This window comes from Nannobrachium achirus (assembly GCF_963921795.1).
Source record: "Nannobrachium achirus genome assembly, chromosome: 6".
Classification (NCBI taxonomy): domain Eukaryota; kingdom Metazoa; phylum Chordata; class Actinopteri; order Myctophiformes; family Myctophidae; genus Nannobrachium; species Nannobrachium achirus.
Window position 1 is genome coordinate 23,179,962 of NC_137815.1, and position 22,500 is coordinate 23,202,461.

A 22,500-nucleotide genomic window follows, 5' to 3' on the forward strand; every position below is an offset into this window, starting at 1 on the left:
AATGACCTATGAGTGGATTCCCCATTCCTCCAAAGCATTTCAAAGAGAATGGAGTGTTTCTTTTTTTTTAGCAGAAATCCTGTACTGGCATGAAACCAATCCATTCCCATTGAAATGCATTGGAAGAACCCACCCTCCTAGTAGAATCAAAGTGCGGTATGACCGTGCCCTGACTCAACTTATATGGTTTGGACTGCAGAGTGAAGGTAAATGTTGACAAAAAGTTGCTCAGCACCTCTGGGAACTCCTTTCAGACTGTTAGGAGAATCATTCAACTGGCCACAAAGCTGAATGCGAGAATGCCATCTGCAAAGCTGTCATCAAAACAAAACATACACCTTTTTGTTTGCTAAATTAATCCAATGTTTTTGTTTACTAAATTAATCCAATGTTTTGTTTTCACAGTTCTGATGTCTTCAGTATTAATCTACAATTTCTAAATGAATACAAATGCAGAAAAACACTGGAAAGGTACTGTATACACACAAAGAGGATCTTGCCCATATTTTCTATATTGCAACATTATGGATGGTTTGTCAGATACATCTACAAACCATATCGTCTTCGAACAAATAACAAAGCCTGATATACAGTATAACAAAAATGGCATTTATTAACACACAAACAAATGTTTCCAACATGCTAGCCAATAGAATGAAACTAGTTTTTTTTAGATATATTTAGAATCCCAACATCACACAGGGCCAAAGGAGTAGTTCACCCCATAAACCCTTTAATTCATGGAGATGTTTTTTTTGTTCGTTTTTTGTCGCATTACTAAGCCAATAATTTGATGACTCAGAGTCTCCTACAGAGTCTCCTTTTGTCCAAAGACCCAGTCATCAAATTATTGGCTTTTGAATGAGACAAACAAACAAAATAATCTCCATAAATTAAACGCTTCATGGGGTGTGTGATTTATTGAAAGGAAGTACTACTCCTTCATAGACGTTCGTTCAAAGTCACAACACAAGGTCCGTTCAGCAGCCAGTGGTTTTCAAAGTGCAGTCCGGAACCCCTAGGGAGGTCCTTGAGGGGGTTCCAAAAAGGGGGTCGCCAGGAAAACGTGTCCATATAGCATGAACACGGTGCTATGACGTGACACGATGTGTCGCACCTGTGACGGCACTTGTGGACTCATAGATCTATTTTTGAAACATTTTCCAAACAATTGTTAGAAAATTTACACAAAAAGACCCTTCGTCTTTTCAGGTTGGGGGTCCACGGCCAAATTACATATTGGGGCTCCTTAGTATGGAAACGCTTGAGAAGCACATGGCGTGAAGACAATTTGAATTCACTTTGAACTTGAAGAGGAGTCGTCGGTTTAAGCAACCAATAGGAACACCACGAGAGGTCATAGCTCAAGGTTAAACAACCAATCGGAAACAATACAAAGTTCAATATTACAACTATTTACATTGTGTTCGACCAAATGAACAGGCAGAGAGACACGGGGGAGGAGCTATTCAACTCTAGAATGTTTAGAGGAGGACATGGTAGAATATGTCCGGGAACGTTCTAAGGTTTTGTAGAGGAGCAGGGACGTTTGTCCTTCTTTGCCGTCGTTTGGGAACAGAAAGCGCTGTTTGTCTGTCTAGAACTGCTGCGTTATGAGCTTCTTCTTGCCGTCGTGGGCGAAGCGGTTGGACCGGAACATCTCGCTGTCGTAGAACGCCGTCAGGCTGTGGATGTTGATCTGTCTGGCCTGTGATTGGAGGAGGAGAACAGAGAGGAAGAGACGTCAGCGACCAATCAAGAACGCAGCGGATTGATTGATCATTTTAACCCATTTAGAACGGGTACACATTATTGCGTATCATTGTTTTATGCTTTAACTATTGAAAAACAGCAGATATACAAGCTCACAGCGCGGCACCGAGTGCCGCGCTGCGAGCTTGTAGATCTGCCATTTTTGAAAAATCGTGAAAATTAGAATTTTGACCCGATTCTATAAGTGTCTTTTGAATACTTATAAGATTTTTTGAAAAACCAATGTTTCTATATGTCAGCAATCTGGCTAGCCATCGTCAAAGAAAAGGTCCTTTTCACTTGGAGCTCAGTTAGTCTGTTCTTGAGAGACTACTATGTCAGTGGTTCTCAAACCTTTTCATATGAAGGACCCCCAAAATGATATGTATTTGGCCACGGACCTGCATCTCAAAATATTTAGTTCCAGGGACCACCCAGAAGCAAAATTTGAGTTACAAACGTTCGCTTTGAAAATACATATATTCAAAGATTTGCACACATTTTCACGACTTTTTCAAAAATAGCAGATCTACAAGCTCGCAGCGCGGCACTCGGTGCCGTGCTGTGAGCTTGTATATCTGCTATTTTTCACTGGTTAAAGCATTCAATAATTCTAGGCCTAAATTAACCCAGGGGTGTGCAAACGTTACATGTGGAGGTTTTGTCCTGAGTGGAGCATCTACCTTGTCCTGCAGGTCCTTCTCGGGGATCTCCACCGAGTCGTTCTGGGCTCCGTAGCGGTTTCTCTGGTAGGAGACCTGCTCAGACACCAGCTGCTTCAGGATGAACAGCAGCAGCTCGTTGTTGTCGCGGCGGAACGACAGGTAGCGGGAGAACGTCTGCACGAGAGAGAGAGAGAGAGAGAGAGAGAGACAAAGAAAGAATTGTACTCATGAATTGAGTAAGTTTTTACACAGTGATGGGTGACATTGGCACCTAACAAGACCTGTCACAATTATTAGATGTTGTGTAATCGCAATTATTTGACATAGTCACACTTATTTTGTCATAATTGTTTCCATGTTGAAAACATTTCTAAATGTCTAAACCTAACTGCGGGTCGTCGCGCCGGACGGGAAGGGCAGGGTTCCCACACATTTTTACCAATGAATTTCCAAAACTTTTCCAGAATATTTAACCCAATTTCTAAGACTATATTATAACAATAATTCCGCTCAATAACAAGTCGCTTACTCCTATACGCAATGCCTAAAGACAGGTAGTGTATGCCAGTGGTTCCCAACCTTTTCAGGCCGTGACCTCAGAAATAATGATATTTTAACTGGGGACCCGGCACCCTGACGAGCACTAAGTTGAGGAATTTTGTATAACACGGTTCTATTGTGAAAATAGCCGATCTGCATGTAGATCTGCTATTTTCACAATTTCTGCCTCTAATATTTGACAATTTTGCCAATGTTGAAATTGGCATTAACAAAATCAATAACCAAAGACAATGCATAGCTATTTTTTCCAGGACCTTCCAGGACCCTTGATCAATTCCAAAACTTTTGCAGTACTGGAAAAATATTTTTCTAATTTCGAAATATTTCCAGGAATTTCATGACCGTGGGAACCCTGGAAGGGGCTTGGCTGCGAGCGCAGGCGACCCAGGTGAACGGGAGGCCGATGGGCAAGCTTTACCCTCACCAGCTGTGTCCAAAATATTAACCTTTGGAATCTCTGAAAAGGTTGTGGGGGTCCCTGCTTCATCTCTCTCTCAACTAAGGGGTCCTTGGCCTGAAAACGTTGATATACAGTACATCCAAAAACACACGTACCTTTCTCATGCTCCTCATGACGCTGAACTTCTGCGTGTCGATGAAGCTCTCCAGCATGACCCTGATGGCCATGTTGACGTCGTCCTCGTGCACGTAGTCTCGGAGGTGCATGCGGGCGTGAGCCTCCGCCATGCGGATCATGGACTCAATGTGACGCACCGTGATGGGAATGCTGCCTGTCGCCTGATTGGACAAGACACAGAGAGAGACATGATGGGAATGCTGCTTGTCACCTGATTGGACAAGACACAGAGAGACATGGGAATGCTGCTTGTCGCCTGACTGGACGAGAGACACATGATGGGAATGTTGCCTGAAGCGTTGTCCAGGGTGTTTTAGGGAAGGTTCAGACAGCTTCCCTGTGTTAGCTTATCTGAGTGAGTGGATCGGGATTCATATGTCATGCCTTTGGATGCTCAGGCAGTAGGCTCGCGTGGCCAGACTGTTGCCTAACGCGATTTGCAAATGCCCCCGGCATACAGTCTGGGGCACGGAATTAGAAACGATGAGTGCGAGATAGAGCAGATGTGACGCAACCGCTCCCTTGGTGCAGTAGCAATAACAAGTCCTACTGGAAGCGTACATGTCTCCTTTCAACATTTTTTGGGGCATTATTTAGTCTTTCTCGGGTGTTGTTGGTGTTACTTCCATGATGTTTTCAAATATTGTCTTCAACTATATACCCATTACAAGAATATGCCGCCCGAATGACTCTATGCGAGTGTGCTTCTGTTATGTTTCCAATGGGACTACAGTTCAGTGCAGCAGTGGCTACTTCTGATACTCGCCGTTCGGGAGCTGCCGTTCCAGACTCTATATAGCATTCGGAGATTGTGGAATAGTTGTCTGGCTACGCGAGACTACTCAGGCAGCAACAATGGAGAGGAGAAGAGAGAGAGGGAGAGACAGAGACTGACAGACTCTACTCACCATAGATTCTTTCCTCAGTTCACTGTAAATTCGAGCCACTTTATCCTGATCCATCTGGTTGAGTTTAGGATGAACCTAACACACACAGACAGACAGAAACAACTTTATTGTCACATCACAGGTGTTTCCATATAGCTTAAGGACAAAAACAATACGTATTTTCTATCAATTACATGTCCCATGATTCTTGAACCAGAAATTTGATGACTGACCCGAATCTCCCATTGACCGATGACCTGGTCATCAAATGACTGGCTTAGGAATGCAACAAAAACGACAAAAACCCCCATGAACATAACCACTTATTACTACATCACTGTGTAGTGTAAGGTCAGCCCTAAGCAGCTGTGATGCTGTTCATAGAGTACATACTGTAATGTAGCACAGAGTACTTACTCGTTCCTTGGCGTACATGATGTACTTTCGCAGGATCTCTTGTGGGATCAGCGGGACGTCGGACATGTTGGGCAGGATCACTTCCTCCAGGCCCTCCACGTCCTTGTTGCTGGGGTGATGCTTGATGTGGGAGCCAACCACGAAGCGAGCCAGCATCTCATCCTGGTGGTGGGGAGGGACCCAACGGGCCAATCAGTGTGACGCAACTCAATGACATCAAACAAACATCAATGTAACTACAGTATATACTGTGTGCGTGGGCATGTCTCTAAAGTGGAGCGGCAGCAGCTCAGGGGTAGAGTTGCCGTCTTGGAACAAGCAGGTTCCCAGTTTGATCCCAGACTCCCCAGAGTTAGTGTCGAAAAGTCCTTGAGCAAGACTCTGAACTCCTGGTTGCTCCCGGTGAGCAGATTGGTGCCTTGCATGGTTTCCTCCACCATCGGTGTATGAATGTGTGTTTTGGCAAACTGAGTTATATACAGACTGAGCATGCTTGTTTTGGTTTTCTACTATCAGGGTTCCCAAACATTTTTACCAATTAATTTCCAAAACTTTTCCAGAATATTTAACTCAATTTCCAGGACTATATAACAATAATTCAGCTCAATAACAAGTCGCTTACTCCTATGCGCAATGCCCAAAGACAGGTAGTGTATGCCAGTGGTTCAACCTTTTCAGGCCGTGACCCCCGAAATAATCATATTTGAAGAGAGTTGAGGAATTTTGTATAACACGGTTTTATTGTTGCGAGGCATTGTGAGCATGTAGATCTGCTATTTTCACAATTTCTGCCTCTAATATTTGACAATTTGGCCAATGTTTAAATGGTCATTTCAGAGGTATTAACAAAATCAAAGACAATTTATTCCAGGACCTTCCAGGACACAGTACTGGAAAAATATTTTTCTAATTCCAAAATATTTTCAGGAATTTCATGACCGTGGGAATCCTGTTTCTACTATGTTCAGTAGCCCAGCCTAGATAGGGAGTGAATCTCAGCCAGAATTATCCTCTGGTGCGAGCGGTTTAGAGATGGTCACAGGACGGTCAGGTTCGTCCCGAGGTGTGTTCAAACATGTAAAATATCTATCTGGATTTCTACTGACCCCCAAATGTTCGCTCTGTGTGTGTGTGTGTGTGTGTGTGTGTGTGTGTGTACCTGGACAGGGTCCACGGTGTCTCTGACAACACAGAGGACATCAAATCGAGACACGATGGGTTCAGTCAGGTCAACGTTCTCCGAGAAGGTCAGCGAGGGGTCATATCTCCCACCTACACACACACACACACACACACACACACACACACACACACACACACACACACACACACACACACACACACACACACACACACACACACACACACACACACACACACACACACACACACACACACACACACACACACACACACACACACACACACACAATAATAATAATACTGCTAATACTACAACAACATCTACTACTACTAATACCAGGGTTCCCACACATTTTTACCAATTAATTTCCAAAACCTTTCCAGAATATTTAACCCGATTTCCAGGACTATATAACAATAATTTAGCTCAATAACAAGTCGCTTACTCCTATGTGCAATGCCTAAAGACAGGTAGTGTATGTATGCCAGTGGTTCTCAACCTTTTCAGGCTGTGGCCCCCGAAATAATCATATTTTAACTGGGGACCCCTCCATCCTGACGAGCAATAAGAGTAGAGGAATTTTGTATAACACGGTTTTATTGTGAAAATAGCCGATCTACATGCTCACAACGCCTCGCGTTGCGAGGCATTGTGAGCATGTAGATCTGCTATTTTCACAATTTCTGCCTCTAATATTTGACAATTCGGCCCATGTTTAATTTGTCATTTCAGAGGTATTAACAAAATCAATAACCAAAGACAATGCATAGCTATTTTTCCAGGACCCTTGATCAATTCCAAAACTTTTCCAGTACTAGAAAATATTTTTCTAATTTCAAAATATTTCCAGGAATTTCATGACCGTGACTGACTACTACTAATACTAATAATAGTTACCAATAGGATTAGAAGCAGCGATGATGGTACATCTGGCCTGTAGAGAAGTGACGATTCCGGCTTTAGAGATGGAGATGCTCTGTTGTTCCATAGCTTCATGGATGCTGGTCCTGTCTGCGTCATTCATCTATTCATCAAACAGTTATTAGTGTTATTGTTTAGTTTTTGAAGAGATGAGATTTTTAGTTTTTATGCCACCCACCGTATGAGGTGGAAAACTCATGTCCAGAACTGTATGTATGTATACTGTATGTAACTGTATGTATGTATACTGTATGTAACTGTATGTATAAAAAAAGATCCACAAGCGCTTCGAGCTTGAGGATCTGCTACTTTCGATGCTTTTTGTGATGCTGCAGTACGATCAAGTAGGGCGTTAATTTACAAAAAATCTATCATCGATCTATCATCTATCCTTGATGTATTTGCTTCCCTCCCTTACATTTGTGGGTACGTTACTAAACACAAACCCAGTAACTATAACCTATAGTTATTGATTGTCGTATGGCAGGGGTCTTCAACAGGGGGTCCTCAGAGTTACTACAGGGAGGCCGCCAAATCTTTGTGTGATAGAAACTTTTTTTTTTCCTTTTTTATATTAACCACTTGAACCCTAGTGTCCTTATTCTGAGAACCTTAGCCAAAAATAGCAGATCTACAAGCTCACAACGCAGAGGCATTGTGAGCTTGTCGATCGGCTATTTTTGGCAAAGAGGTTTGGTGTAGAGGGGAGAAAGAGCAGACTATGTACATAGTGAAAGCCAAGGTCAACTTTATTATATATTGACACGACAGTTCAAGTGGTTAAATATCTGAAAACATAAATTGATATGAATCCAAAATATACTGATAATTGTGCTGTCAAACAATGAAACTATATGGAATCTCTGAAAAGGCTGTGGGGGTCCCTGCTTCCTCACTTGGCCTGAAAACGTTGAAGACCCCTGGGCCTATAGTTATTGATTGTGGTATGGGTTACCTTGTCAAACTCGTCAATCAGACAGACGCCGCGGTCGGCCAGCACCAGGGCTCCGGCCTCCAGGGTCCACTCCCTGGTGACCGGGTGTCTCTGGACGTAGGCCGTCAGACCCACCGCCGAGGCCCCCTGGCCCGTGGTGAACACCGCCCGACTGGCCACCTTCTCCACGTACCTGGGAGCAAAGGAAACACACCAACCTGTTTAGACCCCAGGCCCCGATTCTAGAAATGTCTTCCTTATAAGGTTTTTGAAAAAACATGTTTCTATGATCAGTGGTTCTTTTTCATGTCAAGGACCCCCAGAATGATGTATTTGGCTGCGGACCACCATCTCAAAATGTGTTGTTCCACCAGAAGCAAAGATTTGAGTTACAAATGTCCGTTTGAAGAGATAAATATTCAAAGATTTTCACAAAGTGTCATGATGAATACAAAATAAAATAGCAGATTTATAAATGAGCTTGTAGATCTGCTATTTTTTAATAGCTGAAGTATAAAATAATGGTTAAGGTGGTTCAAATGTAAAGTGACACAGATGCTTTATACAGTAGGTCTAAATGGCTTAAACACCCATCCATAAAGTTATAGTTTGTTTCCACACCATTTATCTATCATTTTATGGTGTAAGACACATCAATGTTTAGACACGGAACGTACTTGAGGAACTGGGACTTGGCCGTTCCTGGATCTCCACACAGAAGAATGTTGATGTCTCCACGGACCTTGTGTTTACCACCTGACACGCAAGAAAACAATATTATCATCATTATTAATCATCCGATCAGGTTTTATTTCTCAACAACTACCGGCGTGGCAACAATCATCCCTTATACATAAAAGGGTCAGTGGGCGGGGTTACCTGGGTTCTTGGGTTCTCCACCAAACAAAGCGAGGGCCAGCGCTCTCTTAATGTCCTCATGGCCGTAGATAGACGGACCAATACTGGCGAAGATCTACAAGGAAGCAACAAGAACTTTATGTGAGCTTGTAAATCGGCAAATTTTCAGTTTGTGGAACAGAGTCAAACTAAAGGTAGTTAGTAAATCCTCAACTCCTACAATGCCATGTGCTTGTCAGGGTGTGATGTTCCCCCTACTAGACTAACTATTTGTATTGTTGTTGATGTACTGACATTATCTTGTTTATTGATGTATTACCTCCTTATTGTAAGTCGCTTTGGATTAAATGCATCTGCTAAATGCCTAAATTGTAAATTGTGTGTGTGTGTGTTGTATGTTGTGTGTTGTGTGTGTGTGTGTGTGTGTGTGTGTGTGTGTGTGTGTGTGTGTGTGTGTGTGTGTGTGTGTGTGTGTGTGTGTGTGTGTGTGTGTGTGTGTGTGTACATACCCTCTCTGCTATGCGCTCGTCCTTGGACAGTGTGGTGATGGCCTTCACGTCCTCGTCCGTCATCTCGCCCACCGACGCACGGTTGTCTTTGCGGGCGATGTGATTGGCCATGATCACCGTGGCGAACACGGGGAAGCCGTTGGCCATGTTGAGGGAGCCGTCGTAGTTGTTGTTGTAGATGCCTGTCAGCTCCTGGTGGTCGCACACAGCCAGAGAAAAAAGAATTTAGCACAGGGGTCTTCAACGTTTTCAGGCCAAGGACCCCTTAGTTGAGAGAGATTTGGAGGACCCCCTGTAGTAACTCTGAGCATCTAGCATTTAGCATGATGGCACAGCCATCTATGAAATCTATGAAAAAGTTTAATCTGCATTTTATACAATATGTAGGGGGGGAGGGCTGCTCCATCTCTCTCTGCTAGGGGGTCCTGAAAAGAACGTTGAAGACCCCTGGTGTAGGACTCTCCAAAGTCCACATTGGACTCAAACTTGCAGCTCTGTTGGGACTCTAACAATGATTCAGATCAACTTACGATCTCGTCTCCCGGCTTGCAGGAGTCCACCAGGTCGGCCAATAGGATTGCATCTTTGGAGCGTGGGAGGCGGCCTGCCGCCACCTTGCCCGGGCTCTCCTGGATGGTGATTCGCTGATAGTTCTGGTAGACGGTCTGTAGGATGGGAGATGGATCGTATTGGTCAAGACATCTTGATATAACATTAAAAAATATATATAATACATTTTCTAAACCTGATGAAAAATAACTTCAAGTAGGCTATATGTATAAATAAACTAAAATAAACTTTATGTACGGTATATAGTAATATAGCTCTTCCGAGTTAAATGTCAAAGTTAATGTCCGACATTCAGGACATAATGTGTAAATATATTCTGACAGGAAAAGAAAAAGACCATTACTGCATCAAAAGTAATCAACAAACTATGCCATAAACACTGGTCAAAGATTGGCCAAGTAGTCAAATAATATAATAGGCAAAACGATAACCACTTGAGAACCACTGATATAGATTAGAGTTGTCACGATTACAGATTTTAATTCACCATTAATTGTCACACAAATAATTGCGTAGTTTTTGTTTGACATTTAGGCTTCATCATCACAAACTGCACAGGGCAGATAACTGACACATTTAATAATTAATTGCATACTTTTTTTTGGGGAGGTGGGGGGAAATAGGTGATCTACAAGTGTGATCAAGTGTGACCTACAAGCTGGTAGATCAGCCATTTTTCCACATTTTTCAGAATGGAAACAATTAATGAAAAATAATTGTGATTTTAATCGCGATTAGACGATCATGTAATAATTGCGACAGGCCTACTATACGTAGATGATAGCGCATATAACCGTACCTGTTCCATGTTGATGTCGAAGGGCCCCTGGCTCTGACACTCGGGACAGGACCCGGGCTTGACCTCCTGGTTCTGGGACTGGAAGAAAGGCCCCAGGATGAAGTTACACTTGTTACAGTTGTACTTGACCATCCCCAGCTGGGGCAAGATCCCCGTGGTGCTGGTGACCACCCCGGATGTACGGATCAACTGGTTCAGATGGAGCTGCCTGAGAAAATACAACAAAAAAACACATTAACATAACAGTTATTATAATTAACTGAAACTTAATCAAATAAACCAAAACTAGGACAGAGACGTAGGTTTATCATCAGGTTTTTTTCGTTGACTAAAACTATGATGAAAAATGTTCGGTCAGCTACCTTTTTCACTGACGAAAACAAAACGAAAACCTAAGCTATGAATGATGACTAAAACTAAGACTAAAGAACTAAAAGACAAGTCATTTTAGGTTTGGAAGATATTGTTGAACTTAAGTGGTATAACGCATGACACCTTCATAAATCAGCTGCTGAGCCAATCAGATTAAAGCTACGAGACACTGACCAATCAAACTGAAGCTATGAGGCACTGACCAGGGAACGGGAAATGGAAAAGTACAGTTAGTTTTGTTTGTTTACAGGTACATTACAGAGCTGTGTGTGTGTACATTATGTGCGTGTATGCGTTACCTCAATGATCGGAGTTCCTCCACCAGTGGAAGGTTACAGATTCGGACGTGGATCTCGTGTGCGATGCGGTCGTATTTTGGGTACATGGCCAACACCACCTCCTTAGCGGCCTCATCGAACACCTGGACACACACACACAAAAAGTCATACACACGCAAAATGTATCTTTGCTGACTATTAGAGAGAAATCATTGGATAAAAATAGTAGCACAAAGAAATAAAGTTTTCGTCTCCTCCACCTCACCCCCCTAGCACTTACCTCTTCAGACTCCACCTCACCGCCTAGCACTCATCTCTTCACACTCCACCTCACCCCCCTAGCACTCACCGCTATAGACTCCACCTCACCCCCCTAGCACTCACCGCTATAGACTCCACCTCACCCCCCCTAGCACTCACCTCTATAGACTCCACCTCAACCCCTAGCACTCACCTCTTCACACTCCACCTCCACTAGCACTGGACTAGCTGATGGCGAGAGGGGGAGGCTCGACTGACGCCAGCATAGATATTACAAATATAGATATTACGCAATGAAATATAATAACATATTGTACCTTCAACATCTCGGTAGGAGCTTCAGGCAGGAAGTAGGCCAGAACGTGTTCTCTGGCTGCCAGGTCCTCATAGTTCACCACCAGACTCTCCTTGTTCTCTGTAAGACACAGGTCAAATCTTACAGTACATCCAAGACTCTTCGGTTCCGCATCAACCAATACGCCTTATTGAAAGCTGTGTGGTTGTAACCTTTGAATAAGACCTGGAATTATGTTATACTTTAGCTATAGAAAAATAGCATATCTACAAGCTCACAGCGCACTGCGAGCTTGTAGATATGCTATTTGTGAAAATTTGTAACATTTATGAAAGTCGTGAACATTTTTAACATTTATGACTCAAATTTTGCTTCTGGGAGGTCCCTGGAACTAAATATTCTGAAATGGGGGTCCGTGGTCAAATACATCATTTTGGGGGTCCTTGACATGAAAAGGTTTGAGAAACACTGATATGCAAACATAGGTTTTTCAGAAACCCGTTAGTATTTAGTAGACATTTATAGAATCGGTTCAAATTATTCAAAGACTTGCTCAAACTGTTAAGATTTTTAAAAAATAGGAGATCTACAAGCTCGCAGCGCGGCACCGTGCCACGCTGTGAGCTTCTATATCTGCTATTTTTCAATAGATAAAGCATAAAATGATGGTTACATTCGTTCCAATCTAAAGTGACACAGATGTTTTCCCATTTTGGGTTAAAAAGACAAAAAACATTGTGTCCAACACGTGTTATATAATAAATACTAACCTTTGCACATGTCAGAGATCTTCTCCTTGAAGACGTTGTGTCCGTGTTCGTCCACGTGGGTCCTCAGGAAGTTCTTGAAGCGATGGTAGATCTCCAACCTGGGAGCCGCCATGGAAACCCACTCTCTGACTGTATGCCCCTGGAATACAAAGATAATAATACTTATTATAATAATCATCATCTCTTTGCTCATCATTACATGTACAACACTTAATGTTATTAATGTCCAGGTATGAAAGCAACCTATACCTATGTATGTATTATGAACCTTAACATCATAGGTATCATTATTAATCATAATAATTATGAACCTTCATATCTTCCAGGTTTTCGATGCTCTCGATCATTTCCTCGTCCTCCGCCTCTCCGGCCCCGCCCTCTGCCGCTCTCTCAGCCAATCGCCTTCTGCGCGCAGCCGGGCGTTCATCATCCTCATCCTCGCTGTCTGGAAGAAGAAAAAACAAACATTCGACTGATATTAAAATCGTTCCATTTCGGAATTTCATTGTGTTTTATTTATCTGATGTTTTGTTTAGACATTTACTGTCAACACAAATGTCAAAGTTTGACTGTACTTCAAATATGATTATTTCCGGGGGTCGCGGCCTGAAATGTTTGGGAACCTTTGCTCTACACATCATCGATACCTCTCTCAGACAGACAGACAGACACTCACCATACAGCAGTCCTCTCCTCAGCCTATCAGAAACTCCTCTCTCTCGGTCCCGCCTGCTCATGGCTTCCTCAGCAGCAGCTCTGGCCCCGGGACTGAGCTCTGATAGGTCCTCGTCCTCCAGGTCCAACCCCTCCGCCTCGTAGCGATCCAACTCTGGGATGGCGCGGTAGTCCCTGATTGGATGACACCATGCAGACGTTTAAGATGCCGTAACAACCATTTAATGATGGACGGTCTAACATTCATTGGAAGGACAATATCGGTCACCCGAAGCCGGGACGGTTGGGGGAGTGTCAAATAAGATTATGTAAATATTAAATCAAGCTAATTAAAAACTGTCTGGGGTGAAACACAAAAGCCTGAGTAGACGTTAAAATGAAATACTCCTTTAAGGCATAGATCCTGACAAGTCCCGGAAGACGCGCTGTGATTAGTCACTTTGAGTGGCAGCGTGCCATCCAGACCTCCGCCCACCCCGAGCGTGACCTGCCCTGTGTGTAGTCTTAACGGAAGTGCTGCGTTTAAGGGAAGTAACGGCATGCAGTGCAGGTCTGCCCCCAGCGAAACAAACACAAAATTGATTGCAGCTCTTAACAGGTGTAACTTTGTCAGAATCCATGTTTTGTTTGGATATTGTTTATAGCGAGGGCAACCGAAGGAATGGGAGAAAAGTGGGGAATACGTTAGCAGGAACACCGCACTGTGAAAAAAGAAAACTTCCGGGGAAATTCACACAGCGGAAGTCCCACCTTTTCTAACCACTCTGCCTTTTCTCTTCGCAGATGAGTTAGCCTGGCTAGTAGCTACTCGAGTTTAACCTCTGCCTATCCCTAACTGATAAATAAAGAAGATGACTCACCTCTCCATGGCATCTCCTATGAGCTCCTCTCCATCTCCGTCCTCCTCATCCTGGAGGGTCTGGTCTCCCAGAATGCCCTCCGACTCGTCCTCAAACGGGGGCAAATCCCTCCCAGGGCTGGAGGCAAACGGGGGCAAATCCCTGCCAGGGCTGGAGGTCATGTCCCCGCGCCGGGACGCCTCTCTGCCGGGGCTGGTAGCACCCTGGAACGACTCTGAGGAATCCTAAAATATTATGAATAAAACATACATTAACGTTAATACATGTATCATGTATGTGTACATGAATGAATAAACTCAAGAGGAATCCGGATATATTTTAGTATATGAAGAGCTATTACAGGGGGGCCGCCAAATCTTTGTGTGACAGGATCATTATTTATATGAACAACTTGAACCCTCGCATCCCTATCTGAGGAGAACTTTATCCAAACATAGGTTTAGTGTAGTAGAGGTAAAGAAAAGAGCAGACCAAGTACAGAGTGAAAGGTCAAATTTACTAAGTATCGACAATTTAAATGGTTAAATGTCTGGAAAAACACATTAGACTATAACACATTAAAATTCAAATTAGACTGATGACAGTGCTGTCAAACAAGTCTACCAATCTATGAAATCGATGAAAATCTGCGACTCAATTTCATACAATATGTAGTAGGGGGTCCCTGCTTTATCTCCCTCTCAGTTAAGGGGTCCTTGGCCTGAAAACGTTGAAGACCCCTGATATAAACAATGATTTGTTAGTTTTCTGTGTGGTTGGGATCCGGAGGGACCGGAGCCAACAATGAGGTTCCATCACATTTGTGACCACACACACACACACACACACACACACACACACACACACACACACACAGAAGAAGAAACCAGCACAAAATAAATCGAAACCAGTAAGACGCCCTAAGGGCGAGCGCTGAAACAACAGAGACTGACACAATATGTCCATATAAATGGTCCTCCCCAGATATGGGCTTAATATTGATGACATCAGGGATCTTGGCCATATACTGTATGGAGCGTGACAGACGGACATGATCTGCATGTTTTCATACTCAATGCGGTCGCAAAAAGCCCAAACAGGCAACTACACTTCAGAAACAAGCCCCCAAACAAGTGACTTTCAAGAAAAACAAGCCCAACGCTGCTTATAATGAGCAGAACCTGGCAACACTGATCACAGCCACATGGCAACATCATTACAGCAGCCGTGGATGGGGTGATTACAGCCTCCACAAAGAACTAATTCACACTGAAATGCAATCTATGAATAAAGTATTACAAACTAGAAATCTATACATAAACCATCACAATCAATGAATCTATAAACAAACCATTTCAAAATATAAATCTATTATAATCTTATATAATCTAAGTTCACAAACATTATAAAAGTGTCGTGACTAAGGCACAAGTAGTTTGTGCAGGTGCATTATGTTCTTATAGGTGCACTCTACCTATGTGATTATTTAATATTTACCGTGTTCATTATACAATGTGTGCATTTTACCTAATAGAATATACCAGTATGTAATATTCCCTTTGTGTAAGTATTGTATAGCAGCCAACTACACACCGTTTGCATTCTACCTATAGCAGTTGTTTACCTTGTTTATATTCACTCTGGATTGTGTGATAAATAAATGCCCATAATAATTATAAACTCATAAAATAGTGGGTCTTTGTTGTGATGGATGCACACGACACGTGTCATAAACCACCTTAAACCCCAGGCCAGCATACCTATTCTGGTGGGGATATTCACTCAAAAAATAGCTGATCTACAAGTTCAACATGCAACACGTTTTGAGCTTGTTGATCGGCGATATTTTGGGGGTGAAGAAGAGACTTTTTTAGAGTTGTTTGAACGTATTGACGGGAAAAGCGATCGATCACAACAGTAACTCAAGTCCTTTTTACTACAAAGACTGGAGGTTTTGAAGTGGTTAAATGTCAAATATCCTGCCTGTACAAACACATAACTCTATGTGCCTTTATATAAGCATTAGAACAGTGTGTACATGCACATACATATATATTTGTCATATTTCTACGTTAAAACGGTGTATAGAAGTATATTTCTACTCACCGCCATAGTTTCAGGTCTGCTCTGTATCTCTGTTCTGTTGAGCACAAAGTGTCTTTTCCGGCGTCGGCTCACTTTTCGCGCGAGAACGGTCACGTGACCCCCCCAAGCCCGCGAAATAACATGAATATTCAATGAGGAGCGGCGGGGACGAACGTTTTGATTGGGCGAAGGGGACGTTCGTCACGTTGTTCACTGTCTGGGGCGGGGAGCACGGTCAGGACAGCCAATCACACGCACCCGCTGGCCTGCAGACGTCATTTTAAGGGTGGAGTGTGTTTCCCGGGAAAAGTGAAGGGACGCATATATCTATTCTGCATCTAGCTTAAGGCAAGTTTGCCATCTCACGGTAGGTTTTGTGTCTAAAATCTAAATGTATGAAAAGTGTATGATTTTTTTGTGTACTGCCTCCAATGAATGAAACAAAAGCAACAGATTCCAACATGTTTAATTAAATGTTTAAGTACATGCTTAATTAAACATGATGTTTAATCCACTTCATGATAATAAAAAAACATTCCACATTATTTTCATTCTCCAGATAACATTAACCCTTTCATAACAAACCCAGAATACAAATATTTGATCATGATAAACATTACCCAGTTAAAAAGCCCAAAACAGTAAATAACATAAATAATAATAGGTATAATAATAAACATAACCCTGTTAACAGTAAACAATAATAATATCAACATATCTACATACAACAGTGGTTTTCAAAAGGACCCCCAAAGTAGCCTGGTTCCAGACCCCGAATCACTAGCCACGCCCCTTTAAGAATATGTTTTTGCAATTCATGGAGTGAAACGAAATGTCAATTCAGGCTGAGTGTCAGCCAGGCTACCCCCAAAGAGTTTTTTGTTTCGTTTTATTAACTGTACAGGTATTATTTTAACTCTGACAATAAGCCCTATTCACGGCCCGCCCACTCAGCATCCCCCCGGTGCTGAAGTCACGTTTTGAAGGGGTAAAACCCTGCTAAGCCTATAGAGTTAACACAGAAATCGCTAATTTAATGCAATTTCCGAATAGTACAGTATAAATACGGCTAGCATGATCAAGAACAAAAGATAGTAAAAGGCACAAAGCGTTATAATGTTATAATTTACTTTACCGTTCGAAATAATGATTTGTTGGCTTTCTAAGTCCAGCAATTTCTGTTATAGTTTCCCCTTCTAAATTGACGTCAGCACCAGGAAGTTGCTGAGAAATTTGCTGAGTGGGCCGTGAATAGGGCTTATAGTTCAATTTAAAAAAAAAAAAGTTGTTGTAACCCTAAAGACAGTTCAATTTGTACAGGTTTTTGGGGGTTTAAATGAATACTGAGGATTCTACTGTGCAGCAGCATACAAAAGCATTAAAATAACAAAACAAGGCTGTGTGCTTCTGCATGAGTTATACATTGATGTCCAACGGTGTCACTCTTCTTCTGTTCAGTCAAAGCATCAACACACATTTCTCGTCAAACTCTTAGGATTTAGAAGGCATTTTGTTGCTGTCGGGCAGAAACCACTTATCTCTATATTCTAACTTTTTGTCTTTTTGTTAAGTGATGCCACACTTGATCATACTAATAAGTGTCACACAAAAATAAGTGTCACACAAAAGCATCCGTTCTTAATGGGTTAAACCAGTCATGTGAATGTGAATTATTCCCTTTAGTAACATTATTATTTGATCATTTTAATTTAATATGTAATAATAATATTTGTTTCCCATACAGACACAGGTCATTTTCAAGTAGCCCATGATGGTTGTTTGTACAGTAAACATATGTATACTTCATTCATACTCTGCCACCAGGTGTCGCTGTCTCCCACTGTAGCATTCACTTCAGTACCATCTACAATGACAAACTAGTCTCTGCATAGTCAGACTACTATTCCACAACCTCTTCACAACCTTTTTATGCCAAGTAAAAAATAAAAACGATTCGGTAAACACCTCCTTTTTTGTGCAGATGCAGGAACTTGGTTTGGCTCCTCCCTCTGGTAGTCCACTTCCTCCCAGGTGTTTATTCCTACTGACAGCAACACTACATGTTTCGGCCAGTGGTGCCCGACAGATTCTGTCTTGAGAGATTGGTGACAAACTAACTTGGTGTTGATTTCAACACAATTTTAACATAAAGGAAAGATAAACAAACAAACAAAGAGGAGTAGGGTTGAAGTCCTGGAGTCTGTGGAGTGTGTGTGTGTGTGTGTGTGTGTGTGTGTGTGTGTGTGTGTGTGTGTGTGTGTGTGTGTGTGTGTGTGTGTGTGTGTGTGTGTGTGTGTGTGTGTGTGTGTGCGCGCGCGCGCGTCGGGGCAGAAACCTCTAATCTCCATATTTTAACTTTTAGTTTTTTTCGTAAATAACGCCCTGATTCATCAATGATCATACTACAGCGTCACAGAAAAGTATTAAGGGTGGCAGATCCACAAGCTCGAAACGTGGCGCGAAGCGATGCGTTTCGAGCTTGTAGATCTGCTACTTTTTGATGCTTTTGAATTTGAATCCTGAAAAGTAACAGTTTTGGACATATGAGGTTTCCACCGGACAAGAGACCGTAATACATGGGTGTGTATGTGCAGTGAGCTATTTTCAGCACTAGCGTATATCCTCGGTTCAGTGTGTGTGTGTGTGTGTGTGTGTGTGTGTGTGTGTGTGTGTGTGTGTGTGTGTGTGTGTGTGTGTGTGTGTACATGTATATATGGGTGTTAATGTGGAGAGTGTTATTTTAGCACTAGCGTAGCTTCGGTCCCGTCCGGTCTCTTCAGGTACAGTCCATGAGTGAGGTGATGTTCTCTCCTCAGATACGCATAGAAATAATCTGATACCAGCAGGATCTGAAAGACAAAGGAACCATGGTTAGGGCTGTCACGATTATGACATTTTACATGACGATTATTTGTCACTCAAATAATTGCGATTAACGATTTAATTGTGTTTTTGTCGTTGACAATTACATTTCTGTTTGGCTTTTAGGCTTTTAAGTTGCACATGGTAGATATGACACATAGCCTAACTAACTATACAAAGAAATTACTGACATATTTGACAACTTTATACTTAAAAAAGAACATTGATAGTGGAAATAGCCGATCTACAAGCTCACAACGCGTCACGATGCAACGCGTTGTGAGCTTGTAGATCTGCTATTTCCACTATTTTTTGATTTTTTTTTTAAATATATGAACATTTTTCAACATGGAAACGATTATGACAATGATGAAAAATAATCACGATTGTCAAAAACTCACGATTAGACGATTATGTAATAATTGTGACAGCCCTAACCATGGTGTCAACATCGACAGCCCTGTTTTGTTTCCTCGAGTAAAAGTGTCAATACTGCAATGCAGAAATACTGTTACAAGTAAAAAATAAATAAAAAATAAAAGTACAAAAGTATTGGTATCAAAATGTACTCAAATTACAAAAAGTAGAGAGTGCTCATTATAAAGACCGTTTCACAAGTTTTCGAATGTATATAAAATGTATCCAACTTTCAAACGTCCCAGCGTGCGTTGCGCAGAAGGTGTGCAGCAGTTCCGGCGTCGCAGCCGAGTGTGATCTACAAGCTCACAACGGTTGCATCTGCAACGAGCTGTGAGCTTGTATGTCTGCTGTTCCCCTGTGTTCCCACACATAATTCTACAATAAATCCTCGCTGAAACAGGTGGATAAACATTCTTTTGAAAATAGCAGATCTACAAGCTCACAATGCTACTCCTATTGTGAGCTTGTAGAACTGGCCGAAATGTATATAGGGCTGAAGTGGTTAATGTATGTTTTGTAATCTAAATCTACAAAGTAATTGAAATGTTATTTCCTGGCCTATTTATTACTCTGCCCAGTTTTTTTTAGGCCTTTAACTAGTAACCTCGCGTTGCCAGACTATCATACCGGCAGGGGGGGATGAGTGTCTGGCAACGCGAGGCCTACATAACATACTAGACCCTAGCAACCACTGTTTTACACTAGCAACCACAATATAAACTGTATATTACACCGTAGCAACCACTAGACTCTAGCAACCACTGTTTACCATAGCAACAGCCCATTACACCCTAGCAACACCTACTGTATTAGACCCTAGCAACCACTGTTATACGCGAGCAACAGCCTATTAGACCTAGGGATGTTCCTAGCGACTAATTTCACTGACGTGTACACGACAATTTTGTAAACGAATATTCGACTAGTCGAAAATGAATTGTTATTTTTTTTTTAATTGTAATTTCACACGTGCACTTCGATCTATTAGGGCAAACCTCGTTTGAAAAAAGTATCAAATTAATCAATTACGTCATTGCGTGAATCTGGGTCAGATCAATAATTAGCGCATCAGTCTCAGCTTGGTCGCTACAACAGCTGATGTCTGTCTGACTGGAGTCGCTATAGTAACTGAGCAACAGCTCTGTTCTCTTCAAAGTTAGCTACATAATGGTATTCCATACTCAGCCAATGTATGATTAAGCATTCTCCTTGGCTTGTTCTCACCTCAAAATATGGATTAATTCATGGACCGGATCACAGATGCAGCGTGCAGGCGAGTGATTCACATCCAGTATCTTTAAGATACACGTCGCTTAATTGCCATTAATTTACTTGCGCAGCGGACAGCCTGCCTGGTGTGTGGCTGCGTGCAGCCATGCACACTCACTGCAGGTCAGCGCGACCACTGCAGCGCGCAACAGTCAGTCAGACTGTGACACAGACAGTCATGCTCCGCAAATCAACAAAGGGATTGCTTAATTTGCTTGTTAAAAAGTAACATTTTATTAAGACAAGACAGTAATATGGGCGCAGAGTTTAAATGTTTAATAAAGTTAATATCTCAATAATTAAAAATATATTTAATAGAATAATCGAATTGTATTTTCAAAACGAATAGTGGTTTACAAACCGTGTACTCGGATAACCGAATACACGCGCACATCCCTAATTAGACCTATGCTATAAATATAATATAAATACAACTGTGATATATATATATATATATATATATATATATGTGTGTGTGTGTGTGTGTGTGCGTGCGTGCGTGTGTGTGTGTATAAAAAAGAGTGCCACCTACCTGTGCAACGTTGAACAGCAGCGTAATGGCGTAGTAGAAGTTGGAGTTGGCACTGCCAGCGTAGATCCACAGATGCCACAGAACGGGGAAGAGGGCAGAGCAGGCCAGCATCACACACGATACCAAGAAGATGTTCCTTAAAACTGAAAAAACACAATATACAAAGACATATTTGACAACTTTATACTTTAAAAAGAACTCTGAGAGTAGAAATAACAGATGCGACGCGTTGTGAGATCTGCTATTTCCACTATTTTTTGAAAATGTTTGAAAACATATGAACATTTTTCAACGTGTAAATGATTATGACAAAATAACTGAGATTATGTCAAATAATTGTGTTTAGACGAGTATGTAATAATTGTGACAGGCCTACACGACTAGGGCTGTTGCAATTATTACATAATTGTCTAATCGCAATTATTTGACATAATCGCGATTATTTTTCAAAATCGTCACAATCGTTTCCATGTTGAAAAATGTTCATATATATATTTTTTAAGTAAAAAATAGTGGAAATAGCAGATCTACAAGCTCACAACGCGTCACATTGCGACGCGTTGTGAGCTTGTAGATCGGCTATTTCCACTATCAATGTTCTTTTTTTAAGTATAAAGTTGTCAAATAATGTCAGTAATTTCTTTGTATATTTAGGTTATGTGTCATATCTAACATGTGCAACTTCAAAGCCTAAAAGCCAAACAGAAATGTAATTGTCAACGACAAAACACAATTAAACCGTTAATCGCAATTATTTGAGAGAAAATTAATCGTCATGTAAAATGTCATAATCGTGACAGCCCTATACGCGACAGATGATGTATTGTATTTATATAATGAATATACACATATATATACTGTATATTTACATCGGTATAGATGGTTCCACAGTGGTAGGAAGGACAGGTACAGAGAGATGTCCCCTACGGTGGGATAGGACTTAAATATGGACACCACGGCTATCTGCATGAAGATGAGGAAGACCGGATGGTCCCTGAAAACACACACACACACACACACACACACACACACACACACACACACACACACACACACACACACACACACACACACACACACACACACACACACACACGCGATAGTAATCAAACATTTTGAGATGACATTTTAAAGATTGTTAGACTTTCTGAGACACAATGGCTTTGCATTGATGAAAGCAGGTATATAAATAAGATTAAACTACCCACAAAAAGTCGGAAACGTAATTTCGGTCGATTATATCTCCCC

General features: G+C 41.8%; 2 protein-coding genes across 2 annotated transcripts in view; both read right to left on the minus strand.

Annotated features, from left to right (window-relative positions):
• Positions 1-899: 899 nt before the first annotated feature.
• Positions 900-16,217, minus strand: mcm2 (minichromosome maintenance complex component 2). Its single transcript, XM_080728960.1, has 20 exons — positions 16,191-16,217; positions 14,106-14,329; positions 13,247-13,419; positions 12,882-13,015; positions 12,571-12,709; positions 11,823-11,920; positions 11,266-11,387; positions 10,595-10,802; positions 9,756-9,890; positions 9,226-9,417; positions 8,738-8,831; positions 8,536-8,614; positions 7,880-8,051; positions 6,901-7,027; positions 6,019-6,131; positions 4,860-5,021; positions 4,464-4,538; positions 3,534-3,716; positions 2,436-2,591; positions 900-1,708 (listed from the first exon to the last, which is right to left on the minus strand). Exons 1-20 carry the CDS (start codon positions 16,194-16,196, stop codon positions 1,598-1,600), a joined length of 2,703 nt encoding a protein of 900 aa, XP_080585086.1. The 5' UTR covers positions 16,197-16,217; the 3' UTR covers positions 900-1,597.
• Positions 16,218-18,888: 2,671 nt separating this feature from the next.
• The window catches only part of pigu (phosphatidylinositol glycan anchor biosynthesis, class U), a gene marked incomplete at its 5' end in the record, with an annotated part of 8,463 nt that continues 4,851 nt past the window's right edge, over positions 18,889-22,500 (minus strand). The window contains 3 exons of the mRNA XM_080728968.1: positions 18,889-19,018; positions 21,253-21,395; positions 22,122-22,246. Of these exons, the coding sequence (XP_080585094.1) occupies positions 18,905-19,018; positions 21,253-21,395; positions 22,122-22,246 (382 nt within the window). The 3' untranslated portion in view covers positions 18,889-18,904. The remainder of the gene's footprint in view (positions 19,019-21,252; positions 21,396-22,121; positions 22,247-22,500) is intronic.